General features: G+C 35.0%; 3 protein-coding genes across 6 annotated transcripts; all 3 read left to right on the plus strand.

Moving 5' to 3' along the window:
* On the plus strand, positions 1-3,960 carry LOC146164225 (protein-serine O-palmitoleoyltransferase porcupine-like). 4 transcript variants are annotated; one of them, XM_083383037.1, is made up of 3 exons: positions 1-627; positions 1,583-1,673; positions 2,136-3,960. In XM_083383037.1, the coding sequence occupies exon 3, from the start codon at positions 2,144-2,146 to the stop codon at positions 3,725-3,727; it is 1,584 nt and encodes a 527-aa protein (XP_083239163.1). In that variant the 5' UTR covers positions 1-627; positions 1,583-1,673; positions 2,136-2,143; the 3' UTR covers positions 3,728-3,960. The 4 variants fall into 4 exon arrangements, with proteins under 4 accessions (XP_083239163.1, XP_083239160.1, XP_083239159.1 ...); XM_083383034.1 differs by having other exon boundaries at positions 1-1,673; XM_083383033.1 differs by having other exon boundaries at positions 1,583-3,960.
* On the plus strand, positions 3,960-4,654 carry LOC146164226 (prefoldin subunit 5-like). The gene has a single exon (XM_083383038.1). The coding sequence runs from the start codon at positions 3,988-3,990 to the stop codon at positions 4,447-4,449; it is 462 nt and encodes a 153-aa protein (XP_083239164.1). The 5' UTR covers positions 3,960-3,987; the 3' UTR covers positions 4,450-4,654.
* Positions 4,655-4,787: 133 nt separating this feature from the next.
* On the plus strand, positions 4,788-17,380 carry LOC146164227 (WD repeat-containing protein 70-like). The gene is made up of 14 exons (XM_083383032.1): positions 4,788-4,935; positions 5,168-5,234; positions 5,352-5,475; positions 8,507-8,697; positions 9,502-9,655; positions 9,745-9,867; positions 10,518-10,649; positions 10,970-11,154; positions 11,424-11,562; positions 12,680-12,860; positions 13,541-13,660; positions 13,765-13,927; positions 16,201-16,349; positions 16,758-17,380. The coding sequence occupies exons 1-13, from the start codon at positions 4,809-4,811 to the stop codon at positions 16,346-16,348; spliced, it is 1,854 nt and encodes a 617-aa protein (XP_083239158.1). The 5' UTR covers positions 4,788-4,808; the 3' UTR covers position 16,349; positions 16,758-17,380.
* The last annotated feature ends 1,823 nt before the right edge of the window (positions 17,381-19,203 follow it).

Raw genomic sequence — 19,203 nt, forward strand, 5'->3', positions numbered from 1 at the left:
GCATAAGTATCTATCATACCCCTACGTGGTAAGCATCAAACATATGTAATCGTAAAATGGGCACTTTTGATACTTTTTTTTACGATTTTTGGTAAAGAGTTTTATTTGTTTGTTAACAAGAAAATGGGTATGGTATTATTTGCTTTTATTTAATTGTGGATATTTATCTATAACATGCATTGCCACTTTCTGAGCAGTTTCTTCAGTGGACCTAACTAAGTTGCAAATACGAAACAAATTTTACTCCTCATTTCTATAATCCATTTTGTTTTTTGCTTTACATATTCAAGACATGTGATGCATTTTGTTGTTCTTTGCTGGTCAATTGATAAATTCTTCCAGTGGCTGTTGATGGATGAACTTTAGTTAAAATCGAGGAACCACAAGTTCATCTTTATTTATTGGATGTTTAAAAGACCTGGAAAGTCTGTCTGCATGTAGAAAAGTAACCATCACTTCATCTGAATCCTTTAATTCGTCCAAAATGCAGGAAAGCCACCAATGGTTGTTATATTTTCAAGTAACAAAACTGCTTAGCTCATCACAGTGTAATAGTTGTTTGTAAGGAATGTCACAAACCAGGACCTTTTGATAATCTAAAGATGCAGAAAAGTCAGTCACCTTGATGTAAGTCTGGCAAGATTCCTCTGGAATAAAGCAGTGGTACTTTTTGAGTTGCCGCAATTTGTAATAGCCGATTTAAATCTCTTCTTAATCAATGCACATTTTTCAACTTTTTTTTCCAAAACAAATATAAAGTTTATATTGCTGATTTTTTATGTGGCCCAATTATGCAGCTCTCTTGGGGTTCGTATACAATGTTTTCCAATTTGAAGACTTGCTTGAGCAGTCAATGTTTTTTATAGTTCCACCCAATCCGTCACATGGTCCTTTGCCATGTAAAGTTGCAAAAAAATGCCATTCAGCTTATAAATTAAAGTGACACGTTAGATTTAGGAAGTTTTTTTTCTGTTTTTATATTGTCCAGCAGCACCATCTGTAAATACACTACTTTTGTTAACAAGGGGAATTATATTTTAAGAAAATCTAAGCCATACTGGTTGAAGAACTCTGTGATTCAATTTCTGCATTAACAAAACTTTCAGAGGCAGATACAGTAACTTGTAAAACATGAATGTGACAATGGTGACAGTTTTTTTCCTGGCACCAGATTGATGTGCTTGCTGAATAAGTCACAAAAAGCTTTGAACTTTGATATGCATAGTGTTTTAAATACTTTCTTGTATGGCCAGTTCTTATAATTTCAAGCTCCTCAGGTGTTAAGACAGAAATTGGCTCTTTACTGCAAGTTGCAAAATCAGAATCTTCATTTAACAATAATCCAATATCCCAGTTCATTTTACATATTACTAAATAAAAAATAAATGCAATATATTTAGGCCCCACAACTCTACAAGCCATTATAAGTTATATACTTTATTCTATACTTAATAACAAAGAGTCAAATGTAATTTTTCCCTTTACCTTTTTCTCTTATTCTTTATAACTATTTTTTCTTTGCAAATGCTTTCAGTTTTTTTTATTAATTACAGATACATAACATATTTTTATAAATATATAGGACAAAAACCACAAAACTGTTGACGTTTTTTGAGAAAGAAGAAATTAAAGTCATTCGATTACCCCCTGCAACTTCGAGTACAAATTCACCTGTAATGTATTTTCTAGTCTAAAGCAAGATTTATCACCAAATTAGTAGCATGCTATACATTCTCACCTTTCTTTTAATATATTATAGATTTTAGGTCTGTTTAAACGTATTTGATAACCAAGAACTTTGGCACTCACTTTCCGCAAAAGTAAAAAATCCACCAACATTTGTTTACTAAATAATAAATGAAAGACATCTTTTGAGTTGTCCCAAGTTTTTGTTTGCAAAGGGAGCACAGAATACATTACATACAAGTCCATTTGTTTTACAAAATTAAAAATAAGTATTGGATTTGGAGTTTTCTATTTGGACAAATATAATATTTGCATCTGAAGTTTGACTTGTAGTAAAAAAATTGTTTGTAGGAAAAATCCTCTCCTAGATATAGTTAGATTTTTATTTAAACACAGTAGTTTCTTTCATAGTAAACTGGCTCTTTGTTTAATTGGTTGTTTTTATGCAGGATATATAATGGCTGTATATTATGATGATGATGATGCCCATTATCAAAACCAAGCCTACCAAGAAGATTATGATGATTATGAATATGTCAGTAATGAAGAATATATGACATTACACCACATTCAGAACACTGCAAACCTTCCCAAGCTTCTTGAACAACGAATAATTACCCACAGTCTAAAGAATGAAATAAGCCATTTAGTATACAACTGTATGAGTACAGTTTTAATGCAGAGTGTTGATCAAGTCAAGTTAACTTTATCTGTGTGTTTGTTTTTGCGCTGTATTTTGTATTTCTTTCAGACATATTTTACACCCATCTCAAGTTATCTTAATATTTTTCATATAACTGTTGTCACCTGTGGTGTTTTTGTAATCCATAATGTTTTTCATGATGTGTTTACTGACACAATGCTTATATTTTGTATTTTTGTATTATTATTGTACACTATTAATTGGCTGACATACACTTATTACACAAAAAGTGGCCTTATTACTGCCCTGTTTGCAGTATCCTGTGTTATATTTGGTGAAGTTAGATACTCTAACCCACAGTTTTGGAATCGTATTAGAGGTGTGCTTTTGCTAACATCAATGAAGATTATATCAATTGCATTTGATGTTGACTCAAACAGGGACTCGATCCCATTTCCAGGTCTGTTGGAATATCTGTCCTACTGTTTACATCCTGGTTTTTTTACATATGGACCTTGGTTACCACTTTCGTCCTACAGGGATTACTTGTACTCTAGAAGATCATTTAGTTTTAACTGGTTCTTAAGCGTGTTGACTTGTGCATGTCAAGCTGGGTTGTGTTTAGTTTTGTCGGATTGTATTTTTCCTTTTCTATTTATTGATCCTTTGCAACCACAATCGCCAGCCATGTTTTCTCTGGTTGGAAATAGTTGGATGATGTCCTACTGTACTGCCATTTCATTCCATTTTAGCCACTTTTATGTTTCTTACCTTGCAGTGTTGACAAGTTTGTCCTCCGGTGTTGGTGGAATACACCAAAGGAAGCTTAAGACTGACAGAGATTTGCAAACAACAAAGATTCAGTGGCTTAATTACAAGATTTCTGATCCAATTCAAGTGGAAATACCTTGGTCAATGTTAAATGTTGTTGTAGCATGGAACATTCCCATGAGTCAATGGCTTAAGTTTTATGTATTTGATGTAACAAAGGTGCTTGGTATTTTTCCTGCAATTCTGTTCACGTATGCCGCCAGTGCAATGCTACATGGTTTAAGTTTTCATCTTGCTGCTATTTTGATCTCATTGGCATTTTACACATACACAGAGAATGCACTTAGATTTAAACTTTCAAGAATTTTTAATTGCACACATATTCAAGCAAGACCCCCAAGAAATTCTATGCCTATTCCAGCCTGGGCTAAACTATTTAATATTGTTTGGGTTGCAATCAATATTATGCATCTTGCTTATCTTGGTTCAATGTTTGATTCTTATGAAGTAGAGAAAGACACTGCTGCATATTCAGTAAGTTTCACTCTTGCAAAATGGAGTTCACTTGGATATTTAAGTCATTGGTTTGCTTTTGCCTGTTTTGTGATTAATTGGTTGATTGGATAACTGTTATACATTTATATGTGCTTTTTAATAAACTTTTTTGTACCCAAATGTTTAGTTTTGTTCTATATAATGCACTACCAAAAATTCAAATATTTTTTTATTTTTGTGAAACTGATGAAATAGCAATCATTATTTTCATTTTTCTACATAAAGTTACATTATACCTAACTTAAATTTCCTAAATAAAAATGTTTAAAAGCAGGTTTAAATAACATGTTTAACATATTTTTTAGGATTTAAAATATTTAAAAAAATATAATATGGCTGGCAAATCACAGGATGTACAGCTATCTTCGTTAACACCAACACAGCTAAAAGGTCTTCATGATCAACTTGACCAGGAAATACAAATTCTTTCCAATTCTATGCAGTCGCTGAAAAACACTCAAAGTCTTCTAATGGAATCTAAGCGCAGCATTGCTAGTTTAAAACCAAAAAATCTAGGAAAGAAGATTCTTGTTCCAATGACTAGCTCTCTGTTTGTCCCAGGAACCCTGTCAGATATTGAGAATGTCATGGTTGATATTGGAACTGGATATTATGTGGAAAAAAATGTAAAGGAAGCTGATGAGTTTTTTAATCGAAAAGTTGACTACCTAAAACAACAAATGGATAAAGTTCAACCATCATTACAAAACAAATTTAAAACTCGCCAAATTGTTTTTGATGTTTTGCAGAGCAAGATTTTAATGCAACAAAAGGGACAAACTGAAAAAAAATAATTAACTATATCTTTCAATCATTTTAGTATTAGTATCATTCATTTTGACATTATTAATCTTCAATGTGGAACTTACTTGAAGTTGTATAGCCTTTTTTAAAGTAGTAGAAACTAATAACTGTACTGTTGGCTTTATGTATCACAAAATCTGTATGCAACTGAAAACTTTTTAGCGCTAATCAATATTTTTTGTGTTTGTGCCATAGGCTAATTTGAAAAACATTATATTTGTCGAAGAGTTTTCTAATTTGGCAAAGGAGAAACACATGTTTGTTATATTAAACCTTTAGGCACTAAATTTTCCATATCTTTACATTGGCTGTTGTTTTGTTGGTCATGATTTAAGTGAAACAATAAAAAATGGACAAACCCAAATCTATGGAGGATGTCATGGGCTTTGGTACTTTTGGCAAAAAGGCACGCACCTTTGATCTTCAGGCAATTTTTGAAGAAACTAGAAGAAACGCTAAGGAAAGAAGTAAACAAAGTAAGCAAATCATATTTAATCCAATGTTTTTCACAGTACATCCAAATCCACTTCATTTATCATTACAATTAATAAAAAAATCATCTAGTATTTTTAATAATACCAGGCACCCAATTACAGTTTGGATTATATTCGGTGTACAGAAATTTAATTCTTTCTGGCCAGCTGGAATTAGGTTGCTGCTATATTTGACTGTTACCCATAAAATAATGTACATAATAATTAATTACAGCTGAGAAAAACTCTGTTTCTGATGTGAATGATTTACAAAAAGCATCAACTACCTTGACTGCAGCTGGGTATGTTTTTTTATCATTATGGTTGTAAGTTATGGATATTCTACAGAACAAAATTAAATTATAAATTTTAACACCACTTGCCACATTATGACAGTTTAAAAATACAATTAATTTTAGAGAAATTGACAAAAATAATGATGATGATAATGAAAATGTCATTGGTCCTCCTCTTCCTCCATCGATGCTTATGAGCAATTATGGTGTAGATAATGATGAAGAGTCTAGTAGTGATGAAGAAGCGGTAAGAAAGATAGGCGCTGGTTTACAATCCTACCACCAAACGAGTGGTTAAAATTAAAATTGTGAGGAAGAAACAAATATGGGATAATATACATAACAATACTTGACTAAAACTCTAACTTGCACCCTAAACCAAATAATGTTAGCAATATACGCCCGGGGCGATATATTATTTTATGCCCACCCAAGTTTTGGCTTATTTCTCTGTGCAGCTTTTAAAATTATTATAAAATCAATGCACATTATTTGGATTAGGGTGCAGGTTGGGTAGGTTCACTATTGTTATATTTAATCTCCCAGTTTTAAATTTCAATTTTGACAACTGGTACGTTACTGTTACTAAATAAATTGTAGGATACTAGACCAGCGTCGAAATATGTTTATAAAAATAAGTTAGACATAGCAGTATTGGCGGCACTCAAAAATACACTGAATTATTTGGGTTGTATATACTAATATCACCAGTTATATTTTGTACCGCCAAGCAAATATGTTCAGGTGGTGAGGTTAACTATAAGAATGTCATTGTAAAGAGAAACAGGATGCAGGCTTTTTATCACATGATAAGTGCTGTGTACCCAGTCTTTATATGCTTTTGATTGCCAAGTGGTAATTTTAAATCATTTTTTGCTAAACTATATAATATTATGAATATATTTATCAGTGCAAAACCTTTTATTTAGTTTAGGGCAGTGGAACTTTTTTACTTGACATTGTCCACTCTCATAGCTCCACCTTCCTCTTGCAATGACATCCTGCTGACAAACAATGTCAAATATATATACAATAAAAGCTAAACACATTTATGTGTTCAACAACTGTGATCTAGCCCTTCTGAAGCTGCTTGTTGACCAGACATTGGCGTATGGTTGTTGCTCAAATCGCTCCTCTCTTGAGCCTGTGTGGCAGTTGGTAAAGCGACGGTCCCGGTATGGCCGGAGGTCGTGAGTTCGAACCTCATTGCAGGCTAGTTGTTTTTCTAGCCCGTGCATCGTTCTGTGAGTCTGTGATGGCCTTCGGTGTACAATATATGAATATACGTATAAACGACACATTAAATAACCACAAGTGTAAATATACCCACCCTATCCGTTAGAAATTAGTGCAGTTCTAAGCAAAATGGTCTACGACAATTAAGGCAGAAAGGTTCAACTTTTGGACCTTGATGTCTTGGATAATACACTAATTGAACCTTTAGGTAAAGGTAACCTCCCGGCATACATAAATTGAATATATTCGCTGAAAATTCACAAAAGATAACAAAAAGTTTAAGATAGAATTCATAACACTTGACCCACCTGAACCCAAACCCTAACCCAACTAATGTGCGTTAATTTAATAATTATTTGAACACTGGGGAAAAAACTAAACTCGGGTGGGCATAAGATAATTTCTCGTCCAGGGTGTATAGGATTGTTACATCACGTTTTTGCATAGAACTGCACTAATTTCTAACGAATCGGGTGATGTACCAATAGACAACTCAACAATGGAATAAACATGGTTATATACTTTGATTTAGCCCAGTTGAAATAATCAGTTGGCCTAATCTGGATTTTTAAAAACGATGAATACCGCAATATTGAATGTGAATGTGCCGGACTTTTTCACCAGTTGGGATATGTTTGGTCAATTTATTGTTGTTGTTGCACAAGAATAAATTGTAAGCGATTTACTAAAATAATGGGACTTCAGTCATTAAAGTTAAGTGCGAAATCTCTACCATCTGAGTGCAAAATCTCACCTCTTCATAGAAACTTTTATCTAGCCCTGCTGAAGAAGTATTTACTGGGTATCATTGTGATCTAAATATCAGTGCACATAAGTGTCCAAATAGGCTCTGCGGAATATCTGACTTCATGAGAGTTAATATAATTCAACAAACTGGCAAATTCTATAAAAGTGGCTGCAATAATTTTGGACACTTCAGTTTCAAAAAATAAAATATGCAATTAAAACACTTACATGAAAAACACACAAACAAACTTAAATAAATCTATTTTTCAAGGATGTCTAAAGCTAATAATGAGGTGTCTTCCAATGAGATTTAATTGGCTAGGATAGGGGTTTAGCAAAGTTTAACAGCAATTTTGATATTTGCTGTTTCCGTTATGGAATGTGATCACAGTTGGTTCAGCGAGCCTCGTATGGCTAAAATACAGCTCATTTTGAAAAGGCACAGAATCAGTATGAGCAATAAATCATGCAGCATAGAGGGGTGTCACACTGTATTCTAAATGTCCTGCCATTCTAAATGACAATGTATTGCAACATGCAGGCCTACATTGCTACATAATCTGTCAATAGGTCGGTCAAATAATATGCTGCGAATCATACAAAGTTTGCAACTTTTTATCACTTAAAAATTTGTTTTGCGTTACTCGCAAAATATCACCCTAAAGTTGACCTTGAGTAACCCTGTAGCATAATTGACACATAATGAATAAAGCGATGGTTAACGGCAAGTATTTGACCGCAAAAAAAAACGCTGAAATTTAAATCAAGCAAAGTATTTCTGCATGCCCTAATCCAATGGTTCTCACACTTTTTTAAACAAATTCCGTAACGGTCCCCTAGCAATTTTTTAAATTGCTCACGGTCACCCTTAAAAGTATGCACAAATAAACACAAAATAACACATGCTTTGCGGTCCCAAGAGAAACTACTGCCCTTATCCAAAAGAGAAACCACTGCCCTTATCCAAACTTGCCACTTGCGTATGTTGTAAATTTAGGTGCAACCTCTTGCTAGAAAAACAGATATTGGTCAGGAAAGTAGGCAATTAAATTGTTCTAAAGGACAATAAAATATTAAAAAACTATGAGGTTAAACTCTACTGCAAGGCTTTAAGAAACCCTATTACTATAATCAGGCTACAAAATTAGGCATGAGATGAAGTACAATCCTTATTAGGCTATTCAGTTTACTAACAGTTATTTTGAGGCATTTAATAAATATATACCAATTAAAAGTTATAAATAGCAAACTCTAATAACTTGGTAAAAGCTGGTATTTTTATTTGTTACATTTAGGATAGCACATTTGTACCAGCAACCCATGAAATTACCCTAAATCATGGAACCAAACCAGTCTCTGCCTTAGCTTTAGATCCTTCTGGAGCTAGACTGATAACAGGAAGCTATGATTTTGAAATGCGACTGTGGGACTTTGCTGGAATGGATAATGCTTTACAATCATTTCGCCACCTTACCCCCTGTGAGTGGTAAGTAAAGAGAATGTTCAGCAATACAAAATATTAATTATAAATTTTGTGGGGGTCAGTTCTGGACTCTGTATTGTAGTCTAGAAGAGTATTCTTGTAAGGGTCGAATTTACTATGCAAAACAGCAATGTTTTTATTATAAATGTGTAGGGTTATCATCTTGTAGTTTGGACCTAATTACTTTCCTACTTACTGTTAACATTTTGAAAGCCCTCTTTTAGGAGTATTAAGGGTTAATGCAGAAACTTCATGGCCAACAATGTCACCCATCGCAAAAACAGTTAAATATTTGTTTAATTTTGTCCAGACATAATATAAGTGTTGTTGTCGAACACTAGTCGATGACTTGATCAAACCAGGATTAATCTTTCAAAGTACTATTATTTGAGTTGATTTATTTAATTGTTTGGGTGTTAATTATATTTTCAGTCAAATTGTTGGATTTTGTCTAACATAAACTCTGTTACAGTTAATTTCAATGTTGGTGATAAAGAAATCACATTTGTAGGGCAAAAAATGCAGACAACATTCTAAAATTTTTGTTAGTTTAATCTTGCCGGGATGCATGCTGAATAACAAATTCTCGCCAAATTGCCAGTGCAAGATTTAATATAGTATCCACCTAATATTTGGAAATATCCTAGGCACCATTTTTATTTTTTTTTTTATGAAAAATTCAAAATGGTTCGAAACTAGCACCTTAAAAATTCTACTTATATTTGTATGTTATCTACCATCTTTGGCTAAATGTAATACATAGTGACTATTATATTGTAAGATAAAAGCAACATTCATGTTTTCCAGCCATCACATGATCAATGTACAGTACAGTGCTACAGGTGAAAACCTTCTCGTTGTTTCAGCAAATTCACAAGCAAAAATCTTTGATCGTGATGGCCATGAAGTTCTTGAATGTGTTAAAGGCGATCAATACTTGCGTGATATGTACAATACTGCTGTACGTACCTGCTCAAAACTGTTGTATTTGTTTACCATATGCAAACTGTAAACACATAACTTATGTTTCCATTCTTGTATCATGTCTAGGGGCACACTGCGATGCTAACAGGTGGTTGTTGGCATCCAAAAGTAAAAGGTGAATTTATGACATGTTCGAAAGATGGAACTGTTCGAACGTGGGATGTACATGGCCAGGGGAAAAAATGCAAGGTTTGAAAGCATAGTTTTTTACCGTTTTAGCTACACCACAAATAATACCAAGTGGCCTTGGGTGGTATCAATGCTGATATTATACTAACTGTCATGGAAACTCAGCCTTTGGGATCAGTCCTGGCTCCTCTCTTATTTAACATCTATACAAGTGATCTGCCCGCAACAGTCTCCAACAAGTAGACTGACTCTGAATATTTGGCGATTTTGTATACTGATGGAAATTGCTATAGTGTGGACTGTGGAGGGGATTCTCAGCCAGTATATGTTGGTACTGTCCGACTACTTTAACGGTGTACTGCGCATGTCCAATACCAAATTACCAAACTGATAAGCTCAAACAAAGTAAATTGAAAAGATGGCATACATGCTGTTGAAGCATTCTAAGTAAAATCGGCCAATTTGACTGAAGTCTGACTCAAATTTATTTTTTGGCATGTGTTGAACATGGGTTGTTTTGTAAGTGACTCCACAGAACTGTTGTTTGAGACACTATTTAAGGCATTTCTCTTTGCAGCATGCTATCTGTATCTAAACTACAATGAAATAATTGACTTGACTCACTGTTCTACTGCAATAAATCGAAATTCAGCATTGACAAACTGTGGAAAAACGTCAAATTACAATAATTGCATTTACATTTTTTTCAGACGGTACGGAAGTGTAAGGATAAAGCTGGCCACAGAACTCAGCCGTCCAGTTGTTGCTACAGCAGGGATGGTAAGCTTCTTGCAACAGCAAGTAATGACGGATCTATTATGTTGTGGGCTGAGAAAATGAAGGTGAGTTTTATACGTCTGATATTGTAGTCTACTCTAATTAATTGTTTATCAAGACGGCATTTTCTGTAGGGAGGCAACCAATGCAAAAAACATAGCTTTACATTATTTTTTTAAAACTAGAGATATTTAAAAAAACTAAATGCCATTTTAAAAATCAAGAGCCCTGTAAGATCCTAAAACGACTCATTTTTTGTTTACCAATGCAGTTTGATAATATTGTAATTGAAATTCTGATATTAAACAAAGTTTATAAAAAAGGAGAAGTAAGAAACCCTTTTTTCTTTTCGTTGTGCAATTTTATGTGTTTTTATTCCTTCTAGGTGCACACAACGCACATGTTGCGTGCTGCTCACACCCATGGTTCTGAGACGACTTCTATCTGCTTTTCACATGACAACTTAAACATTTGCACCCGAGGAGGTGACGATACCGTAAAGCTCTGGGATATTCGAAAATTCAAGCATCCCGTTGCAACTGCTTCAGATCTTGAAAACTTCTTTCCAATGTTAGTCACCATAAAATTTACTTTATACTTGTGCGTGATTAATAATATATCTTCCTTAAAGTTTAAATATTGTGCCGTAATAATGACTATCAGCTATCGGCAACATGTCAGTGTTGCCGTTTTATCCTGCACTGTTGCTAACAATATTTTGTATAAGTTTATTTGGGTTAGCATGGCAGAAGTGTCCTTGTGTAGAAATAAAACGAAGTTTTTAGTTTGACTTGCATTCCCAAGAGTTTTAATAACTCTTATATCCTTTTTTTTTCAAGGACCGACTGTGTATTTAGCCCAAATGACAAGTTACTTTTGACGGGTATTTCTGTGAAGAAGGATTGTGGTCCCGCAAAACTGGTATTTATGGATCGAAATGACCTCGAAATTGTCAGCGAAATCGGCCTTGGCGAATCGGTATGTTTGCTATTCCACCTTAACAATTTACAGTTTGCTTCCTTATCAGTTTCGAAATTTGGTACTGCGCATTAGCACGTCGAACTGTGGTGGTTTAACGTAGTCTTACTCGAATCCCGAGTCCTACTCCGCAGCCCTGCTGTAATCGGACATCTAATTTACATCTTGGGAGACGCCAAGCCTAAAGTTAAATTCGACACTTTTCAGCCGATTAACTTTCAGTTTCGTTTTTAGCTTGGTTTCTCAGTCGCACAAAACTATACATTCTCACTTGATTTACTTCTAATGTAGAATGTGCTTCTTTAACTACTGATGGAGATCAGTGGCTTTAACGCAGTAAGTGACGTAATACAAACGCTTAGTCGTAGACAACAAGTTTTAACGCCCGCAAAAAATAAAGTTAAATACGGCACTTCAGGCACTAATTTGTGACACGAACTGGAAATGTGTGCAACCGTTTAGTTAGCGCTGTAGTGCTAGTGTTGTAATAATAAAGTTAATGATGTGGTAGTGATATGATGGTTGCACTTTCTTAAGGTGATATAACGTGTGCGTTAAATCATTTGTCGTGCCCTAAAAAGTGCCAGGGGTTGCCGACCCCTGCTATATTTGCGATTACAAAATGAGTCTACGGAAAGTCTGTTGTAGTCATCATTTTGTTCATTTTTTAACCATTTTGAAGGACTATAATTAAGGAAAGGTAAAAATAATAAAATTTATTAATAACATTTATTTAATTAAAGTTGAAATTTAAGCACTTTATGCAAACTTCCATTGTAAATACCTGGCTCGGATCTATTTCAGGCATAACGTCATAAAGGTTTGTCAAAATGTGACGCAAAAATTAACCGTTATAATAATAACGCCTGTTCGTTTTTTGTTAAAGGTTGGAAATGTGTTACTTTCAATACAAAAGCTACATTACAAACATGTTATCGATTCGCGCAAAGCGAAAAAACGACCTTATACCGTTTAAGTTGACAAAATTTGTTTTCGCGGATGCGATGAATAGTCACGGTTTTATGTGGCCATGCCTGAATCCGCCCTCGTAAATACTTGATTTCGTACATAATGTTATACGTGTAATTAAATGACTAAATTGTAACTATTCACGTAGAGTATCATACGATGCATATGGCATCCGAAACTCAATCAGATCGTTGTCGGTACCGCTGACGGAAAAGTCAAAGTGCTATACGACCCTGAGAAAAGCGCCCGTGGCGCCAAGCTATGTGTTGTCAAGAAGCGACGTAAAATCAACCAAGCGGAAGTTTTCATTCGCCACAAGATCATTACACGTAAGCTTGACTTAAAATTGAAGAGAGTTCAACCTATTTGTTTATAGTAAAAACTGAATTAGGGTTTACTTAAAATGATTATATTGTTTACTTAAGTTACTTCGGCATATTTTTCTCCTATAGTTTCAATTTTTCTAAAAGTAGTAAAAAGACCAACAGTAACCAAAAAGCTTCTGATGGCGTATTACATAAACAAGTCTTTCCATTTTCTTTCGAATACAGTCTTATCACAGATTGAAAAAAAACTCTACAGTTTCATTTGTGTTAAATCAGCCTATGATGCCGTTATTTCAAACAATATTCGAATCTCTTTATGTGTCTCGTGCGTCACGTGTCCTCTTAATTAAAGTTTTACCAAATTAAACAAATTAGCCTAATTTTTTTTCGCGCTCGGCGCGATTAGAGTGGATTTTAGCTGCGTATTTCCGCACGAGGCTGCTCGAGAACAACAGGTGTTTGGAAGATTAAGTATAATATGGCGTTACTTTTTGACGTCATTCAAAAACTCCCTAAGTCCCCAACCAACAAAAACAAAATACACCAAACAAAAAAATCCTGGGTCCTTTTTCGTACTGCTTTTACGTAATCTGCCTTCAATAGATCTACAAATTGTATTTGGGGTCGCGACAAACAAGTTTGCCGACTACTGCGCTAATCAGTAACTTATGTTTATTTATCAGCTTATTCCCTACCTCTTTATCGGGAGGATCGCGAAAGGAGTACAAAGAAGCAGATGGAAAAGGACAGAAAAGATCATGTAAAATCACATCGTCCCCAGCCCCCGCTTTCCACCAGAGGGGGTAAGTAAGCAATGCCTAATATAATAAACATGGTGTTCAGGTTTTAATCGAATCAACGGTTTCGCCATCTAACCACCTTTTTGTATATATCTTTGTTTAATCAGGCGCCGGAGGTCGACTGAAGGCGCATGGCAGCACTCTTGCCTCCTTCATCATGAAAAATATCGCGAAGGACACCGCTGATGACGCGAACGCGCGCGAAGCCATCTTACGTCATGCCAAAGATGCTGAGGCGAAACCGCAGTGGATCGCACACGCCTACACAAAGTACGTCAAATGATACCTAATATGCAGCTAAGATGCTTACTAAAGCAAAATGTATTGTTTAACTTTTTAAACTATAAAAACGGTGGATGTAGTAGTAAATCCGGTCCTATCGTTTTAAACTTCCTCAACACGGCTTGCCTAAATACATAAAGTTGGTTTCTTGTGAATACTATCTTGAGGTGCTCACATTCAAAAATATCACTCTATTGACAGATTAGGTTAGTCACTTTTTGATTCGAATATATGGAGTCGATATTCGCCTTATTTCAACTAAATAAGTCATAATTTGGTAGGTGGATGACGAAAAGCCTTAAACATGCTTAAATACCTAGTGTTATTACCCTTTTTTTAATTTTTTGAAACAATAGTATATGGTTGCACGAGCTGCTACGCGTGCTGTAATGCTTTGCAATCCGGTATCTTGAATGGTAACTATATTGATATAATATCTATTTCATGGTTGTGATCTTGTGGATTAAATCACAAGTCCGCAAGTTTTAGTAATTTATTTGTTTGGTCTGAAAGGGTTTTGCTTAAAAATGGAAGTTAGGCAGCCGAGTTTGGAATTTTATTTGACATCTTTGTTTTCTTTCTTGAATTTACTTTTAAAATAGTCCTAAATTCACAATAAATATTTTGCCTTAGGCAATCGTAAAAAGAATATTTTAATGTTACTACTTTCTCTAAATTATTATTTATATGCACAGCTATCTTGTTCTTAAAAAGCAAGGCGTTTTTCCGGAGAAAAGTTGAAGTGCTTTTATAGCAAAAAAATGTTAAACATATTTTATAACAATGTGGTAATAGCTTGTGACACAAAGTTAGTTTGGTGATCCGTGGATGTTTGAGAAACTCAGCAAATGTAAATATTTTGTTGGTCCGTTTTGTCAAAACTGGTGACTTTATGTTTGGTTTCAATCACTTGTGAATGCTTGATGAGTGTGCCATAGACAGAGTTCTCATTCTCAGACGTTTCTGTACCTGCTTTGTAACGCAATCATTTATTCGCTTGCCAAACACTTCGTGCCTCACTGACACCGGTTCATGCGTAGGTCATACGCAGTATGACGCCATTCGACTGTTTACCGAAGCTATTAATGTCGCGGTAAATCCTTGGCGGTAAGTTTTCTTCACGCCTCATTCAGGCGATCTCGAACACCTGAGCGCTGTGCCGACGTAATATATAACATCTGTTTCAAGTTGGTTTCAGATGATGGTATTGCATTATTTCTGTTTATAAGACAAAACAAAAATTGCGTTTTCATTTCTGGTGTTCAACCCCTTAAAATAGACAACCTAAAAATAAACGGTCGACTCGATCAAATTATATTTTGTACGCCTTGAACATTATTGTTTGTCTCTGCTGTTCTTTTTAAGATTATTTAGTGAGAAACTGTTATTTATAAGATTCCTCTATAACCAAACTTTCGTGTTACGATGTTTAGAATTAAATATTTTTTGTCGATAAAAAATATATATTTGCAAGGTTAATCTAGAGCGGAACAAAAAGTTTGTAACTCGTAAATCCAGGTTGCTTTCCCTTGTTTACCTAACTTAGGACTTGGCTGTCATTTTGTCGCGATTTTTTGTTTAAAAAGTCAGGGGTATTTTTGTAATGTAGGTTTGCTTCTCCGTTAAAAAAATCTAAGAAATAATATGAAAATAGTTTGTTGTTACGAGTTTTTTTTATTTATCGTATTACGGCTAAATGGTTTAGTCGCGTGACAAGCATTTTCTTTGTTTTACCTCCCGGCAAATCCGCAGGGTAATAAACATCCGACACGGCTTATCGACCCCCTCTGACGATTTATCAACCCACCATCTGTCTTTTTTGTGTTTCGTTGAAATACCTATTTCCATACAAAGAGCTATTTGTATCGTTGTACAAGAGGCCCAAGAACTTTGTGAATCGATGTTTAAAGGATTAGAAATTGGCGAGTTTTACATGGCTTGTTTATGTGGATTTGATTTTGATATGTTGCGCTTTAATGGTGACGTAGGCTTCGGCGAGAAGTCCATTGCAAAGGTTCTATTATACAACATTTGAAACAAACTTTTATTTTGACCTGGTCAGTTGTCCATGTTATATAATACGTCAGATATTAACACCTTAGCGACAACTGTTAACTTTCCCAGTCCTTGTTGATGACATTTGATTTTAAATACACCATTTTAATTAATAAATTTCAGTATATTGTTAGTCCTACTACTGCAGTACGAAAACCATATTTATTCACCGAATGGCCCAACTTAACAAGAGGTTTCTACTGTAGAACGCAACCGAACACAATTTTCAAGACTAGCGACGATGATGAATCGGAAGATGAGAACAGCCATGTCCTTGTCGGTGGCAACAAAAAACCCCAGGAAGATGAAGATGAAGGCCAAGTACCAAGGTTCAAGAAGGCTAAACTTACGTGAGGTAGTTTTCACTTGGTGTTTTCCTGTGAACATATCCTCCGATCACAAGGTTACGGAGTATGAGCCGCGTGCAACAACATGGGTGGTTCTTTTCTTTTATGCTATGCTCAACTAGAAGTCATCCATACCATTTATCAACTTGTCTTATTTTGGCATGCAAAATCCGTCTATTTTGCAAAACATTTTACAAACCAGAAAACGCAAAATGAATCGGCATGTTATCCACTGACAATTCTGTTTGCGTTTCAACTTGAAAATATTGCTTTATATTGCCTTTTAAATGTGATTTTTCCTGTTCATCATTTGTCATAAAATATTTTATTTGATAGTCGAAGCAACTTTACTGATCAACCGGCTTTTTTATATGAATAAAAACATACATGGCTGTAAACTTGCAACTTTTACTTAGCTTTTGATTATACATCATGATGATGTCACAAAGCGACAGTCGAGAACAACTTGAAGACAAACAAAAGCGTACACAGAGCACTGGTTTGTTTGTGGATCGTGATATTGGCAAGCCAATCCCGCGTGACCCGCTTATCGCATTGGCATCTCCTTGCACATGAGAGCTCCTTGGCCGATTATAAGCCATCTATTGTTCTCACAAGCAACCTCAAGTTTATTTACGTACTCTTTGAAGCTGGCATACTTCACTTTGTTTTTCAACACAAGCACTCTTCAACCAACCGGTGCTTGTTATTGTGACCGTATTCTATTTGATGCCGTGCTCAATTTAAATTGGGTTGACGGTGGTACGTTTCTTAGTCAACTTTCATGTTGGGTTTTAATGAAAAAGGCAATGTTTTTTATCTTAAAAATAACTAATTGTGACAGAAAAAGTAAAACTTCGACACATCGACCAATATATTTTTGACAAAATTACACGTATTAGAAATAAATCGATTTTAAACATCGCATTGTTGTATTATATGACTGGACTGTTTTAATGTAGTCAGTTTACGTTTTTTGTGTTTTGCTAACGACCGGTGTAACGCGCAAATTAGTTTGTTGTGCTCAGTTGATATATTTGGCCTATAAAAATAACAAACAGCCATGGCAATCCTTTATTTAAGACAAAAAGGTGTCGGCTCTGCTATAAAATTGCAAAGAGTTAAGTTGAAATATAAAATAAAAATAATTAAAAAAAATAAAAACAGACCTAGCATATTATTTTGAAATAGGAAAGGACTGATTGCAAATCACAAAGCCTTAACATGTTATAAAGATTTCTCCAGTTTTTGTTAATTCCTAATTGTTATCTTCTTCGTTTATTGATATACAAGGTAATAAAATTCGTATAAACATTATGGATAGTTTGCAAACAACAATTAGTGCGAGATTCAAGCATGCATTTTATGTTTGATTTCGATTTAATGATAAACCGTGCCGTTTTAAACTTATAATATCAGAATTTATAAAGAACAATTTTCATAAATTAAACACTTCGGCCTACTGTTTTTCGTTTAGTCACACTTTTAATAACAATTTTGCGTTATATACAATATTGTTGGACGACTGGCTATTGGTGTGACCTCATACGAATCGTCAACCATAAACCCTACCGATTATCGCCAAAAAAGGTCTATGTGCTTTTTAAACATTTATTGCCTTCGCTTCCACCACCCGCTGACAAGTTTTCACTCTCCCTGGCGCTCTTCGGGGGTTGAACAAACATCGTATCAGTTTGTACATCCGTTTTTCAATATCTTCACGCTTGACGGGAGCCGTTATAAAATTGGCCACTACTGTGGTTGATAAAACTCAAACGCCATTTTCGCCATTTGAAAACCAATCTTAAAGCCTTCTCTGCAGTGATTGGGGCTGCTTTTAAGGTACATCATAAGAGGAGTGCGGGTTAATCCAATACAAGGAAAAGGATTGATGCCTGACAATTTGCAACAACGGGGCCAACTATCTTTATTCTGTGAGGTATTTTGGTAATACTTACGGGGTGATTTTCTCCGTTAAAAAGAAACTATTTCCAAATCCATTTAAACTCAACGTCTCGGTCAGCATTGCAAAATATATTCCATTTATTGTCCGTTATGTTCCTTTTAGAAAAAAGAAAATCGATAACTACCATCATCAAAAGTCGGGTAACACCGTCTGCGCCATAAAGTTGAAAAATGCGCCTGTAGCGTAAGAGCCACCGTCACACTGTTTAGTTGATACACGACTAAACAACATAAATGTTTTTTTAAGGGTTTCTGTTGCCTAAGGTTTTCTGATTAACGCATTTGGAATAAATTATTATTTTTTTGTTTTTGCAGCATCTGTTGTAAAGTATTGCCTATGAATGCTGCTTCTAAATATTGGTTAAGGTTTTTGAACGTAATCGGCACAAGAATCTTTACAAACCCCAGAAAACAACAGCAGTGTTTGTAATGCGCAACTATTTATCTATTCCATCTTCATTATGCAAAGTCGCGTTCTTAAGTGCTCTCCTAGCGCCCGGATGCAGCGGATTTGCAGCTATTGATTCTACGCACGACTTGTCGGCCACAAGGGCGCGGTAGATCCTCATGCAAATACGAACTTGAATTTAGAGCGGGTCACGCACGATCTGGTCTCATTTGAGCCTTTGGGACGAATGCGGCTATTCATTGCGCCTCTGCGCGACTTATGCCGGTAAGTGACCACTAACCATACGTGGAAAGTCGATAGTCACCCACATAAGGTTTTTATTAAGATAACAGATGGACGACTTCATACCCGCCACGGCCCAGGTGATCGTTAAACCTATTTGCATGTAGTGGAACACACGGTTAAATAAACAAATAATCTTTTATTTTTCACGGATTTTTATCTGCTTACATTGTTCTTTGTCAAATATCAGCATGATTGAAATATTT

Source organism: Ascidiella aspersa, chromosome 2 (assembly GCF_963924565.1).
Source record: "Ascidiella aspersa chromosome 2, kaAscAspe10.2, whole genome shotgun sequence".
Classification (NCBI taxonomy): Eukaryota; Metazoa; Chordata; class Ascidiacea; order Phlebobranchia; family Ascidiidae; genus Ascidiella; species Ascidiella aspersa.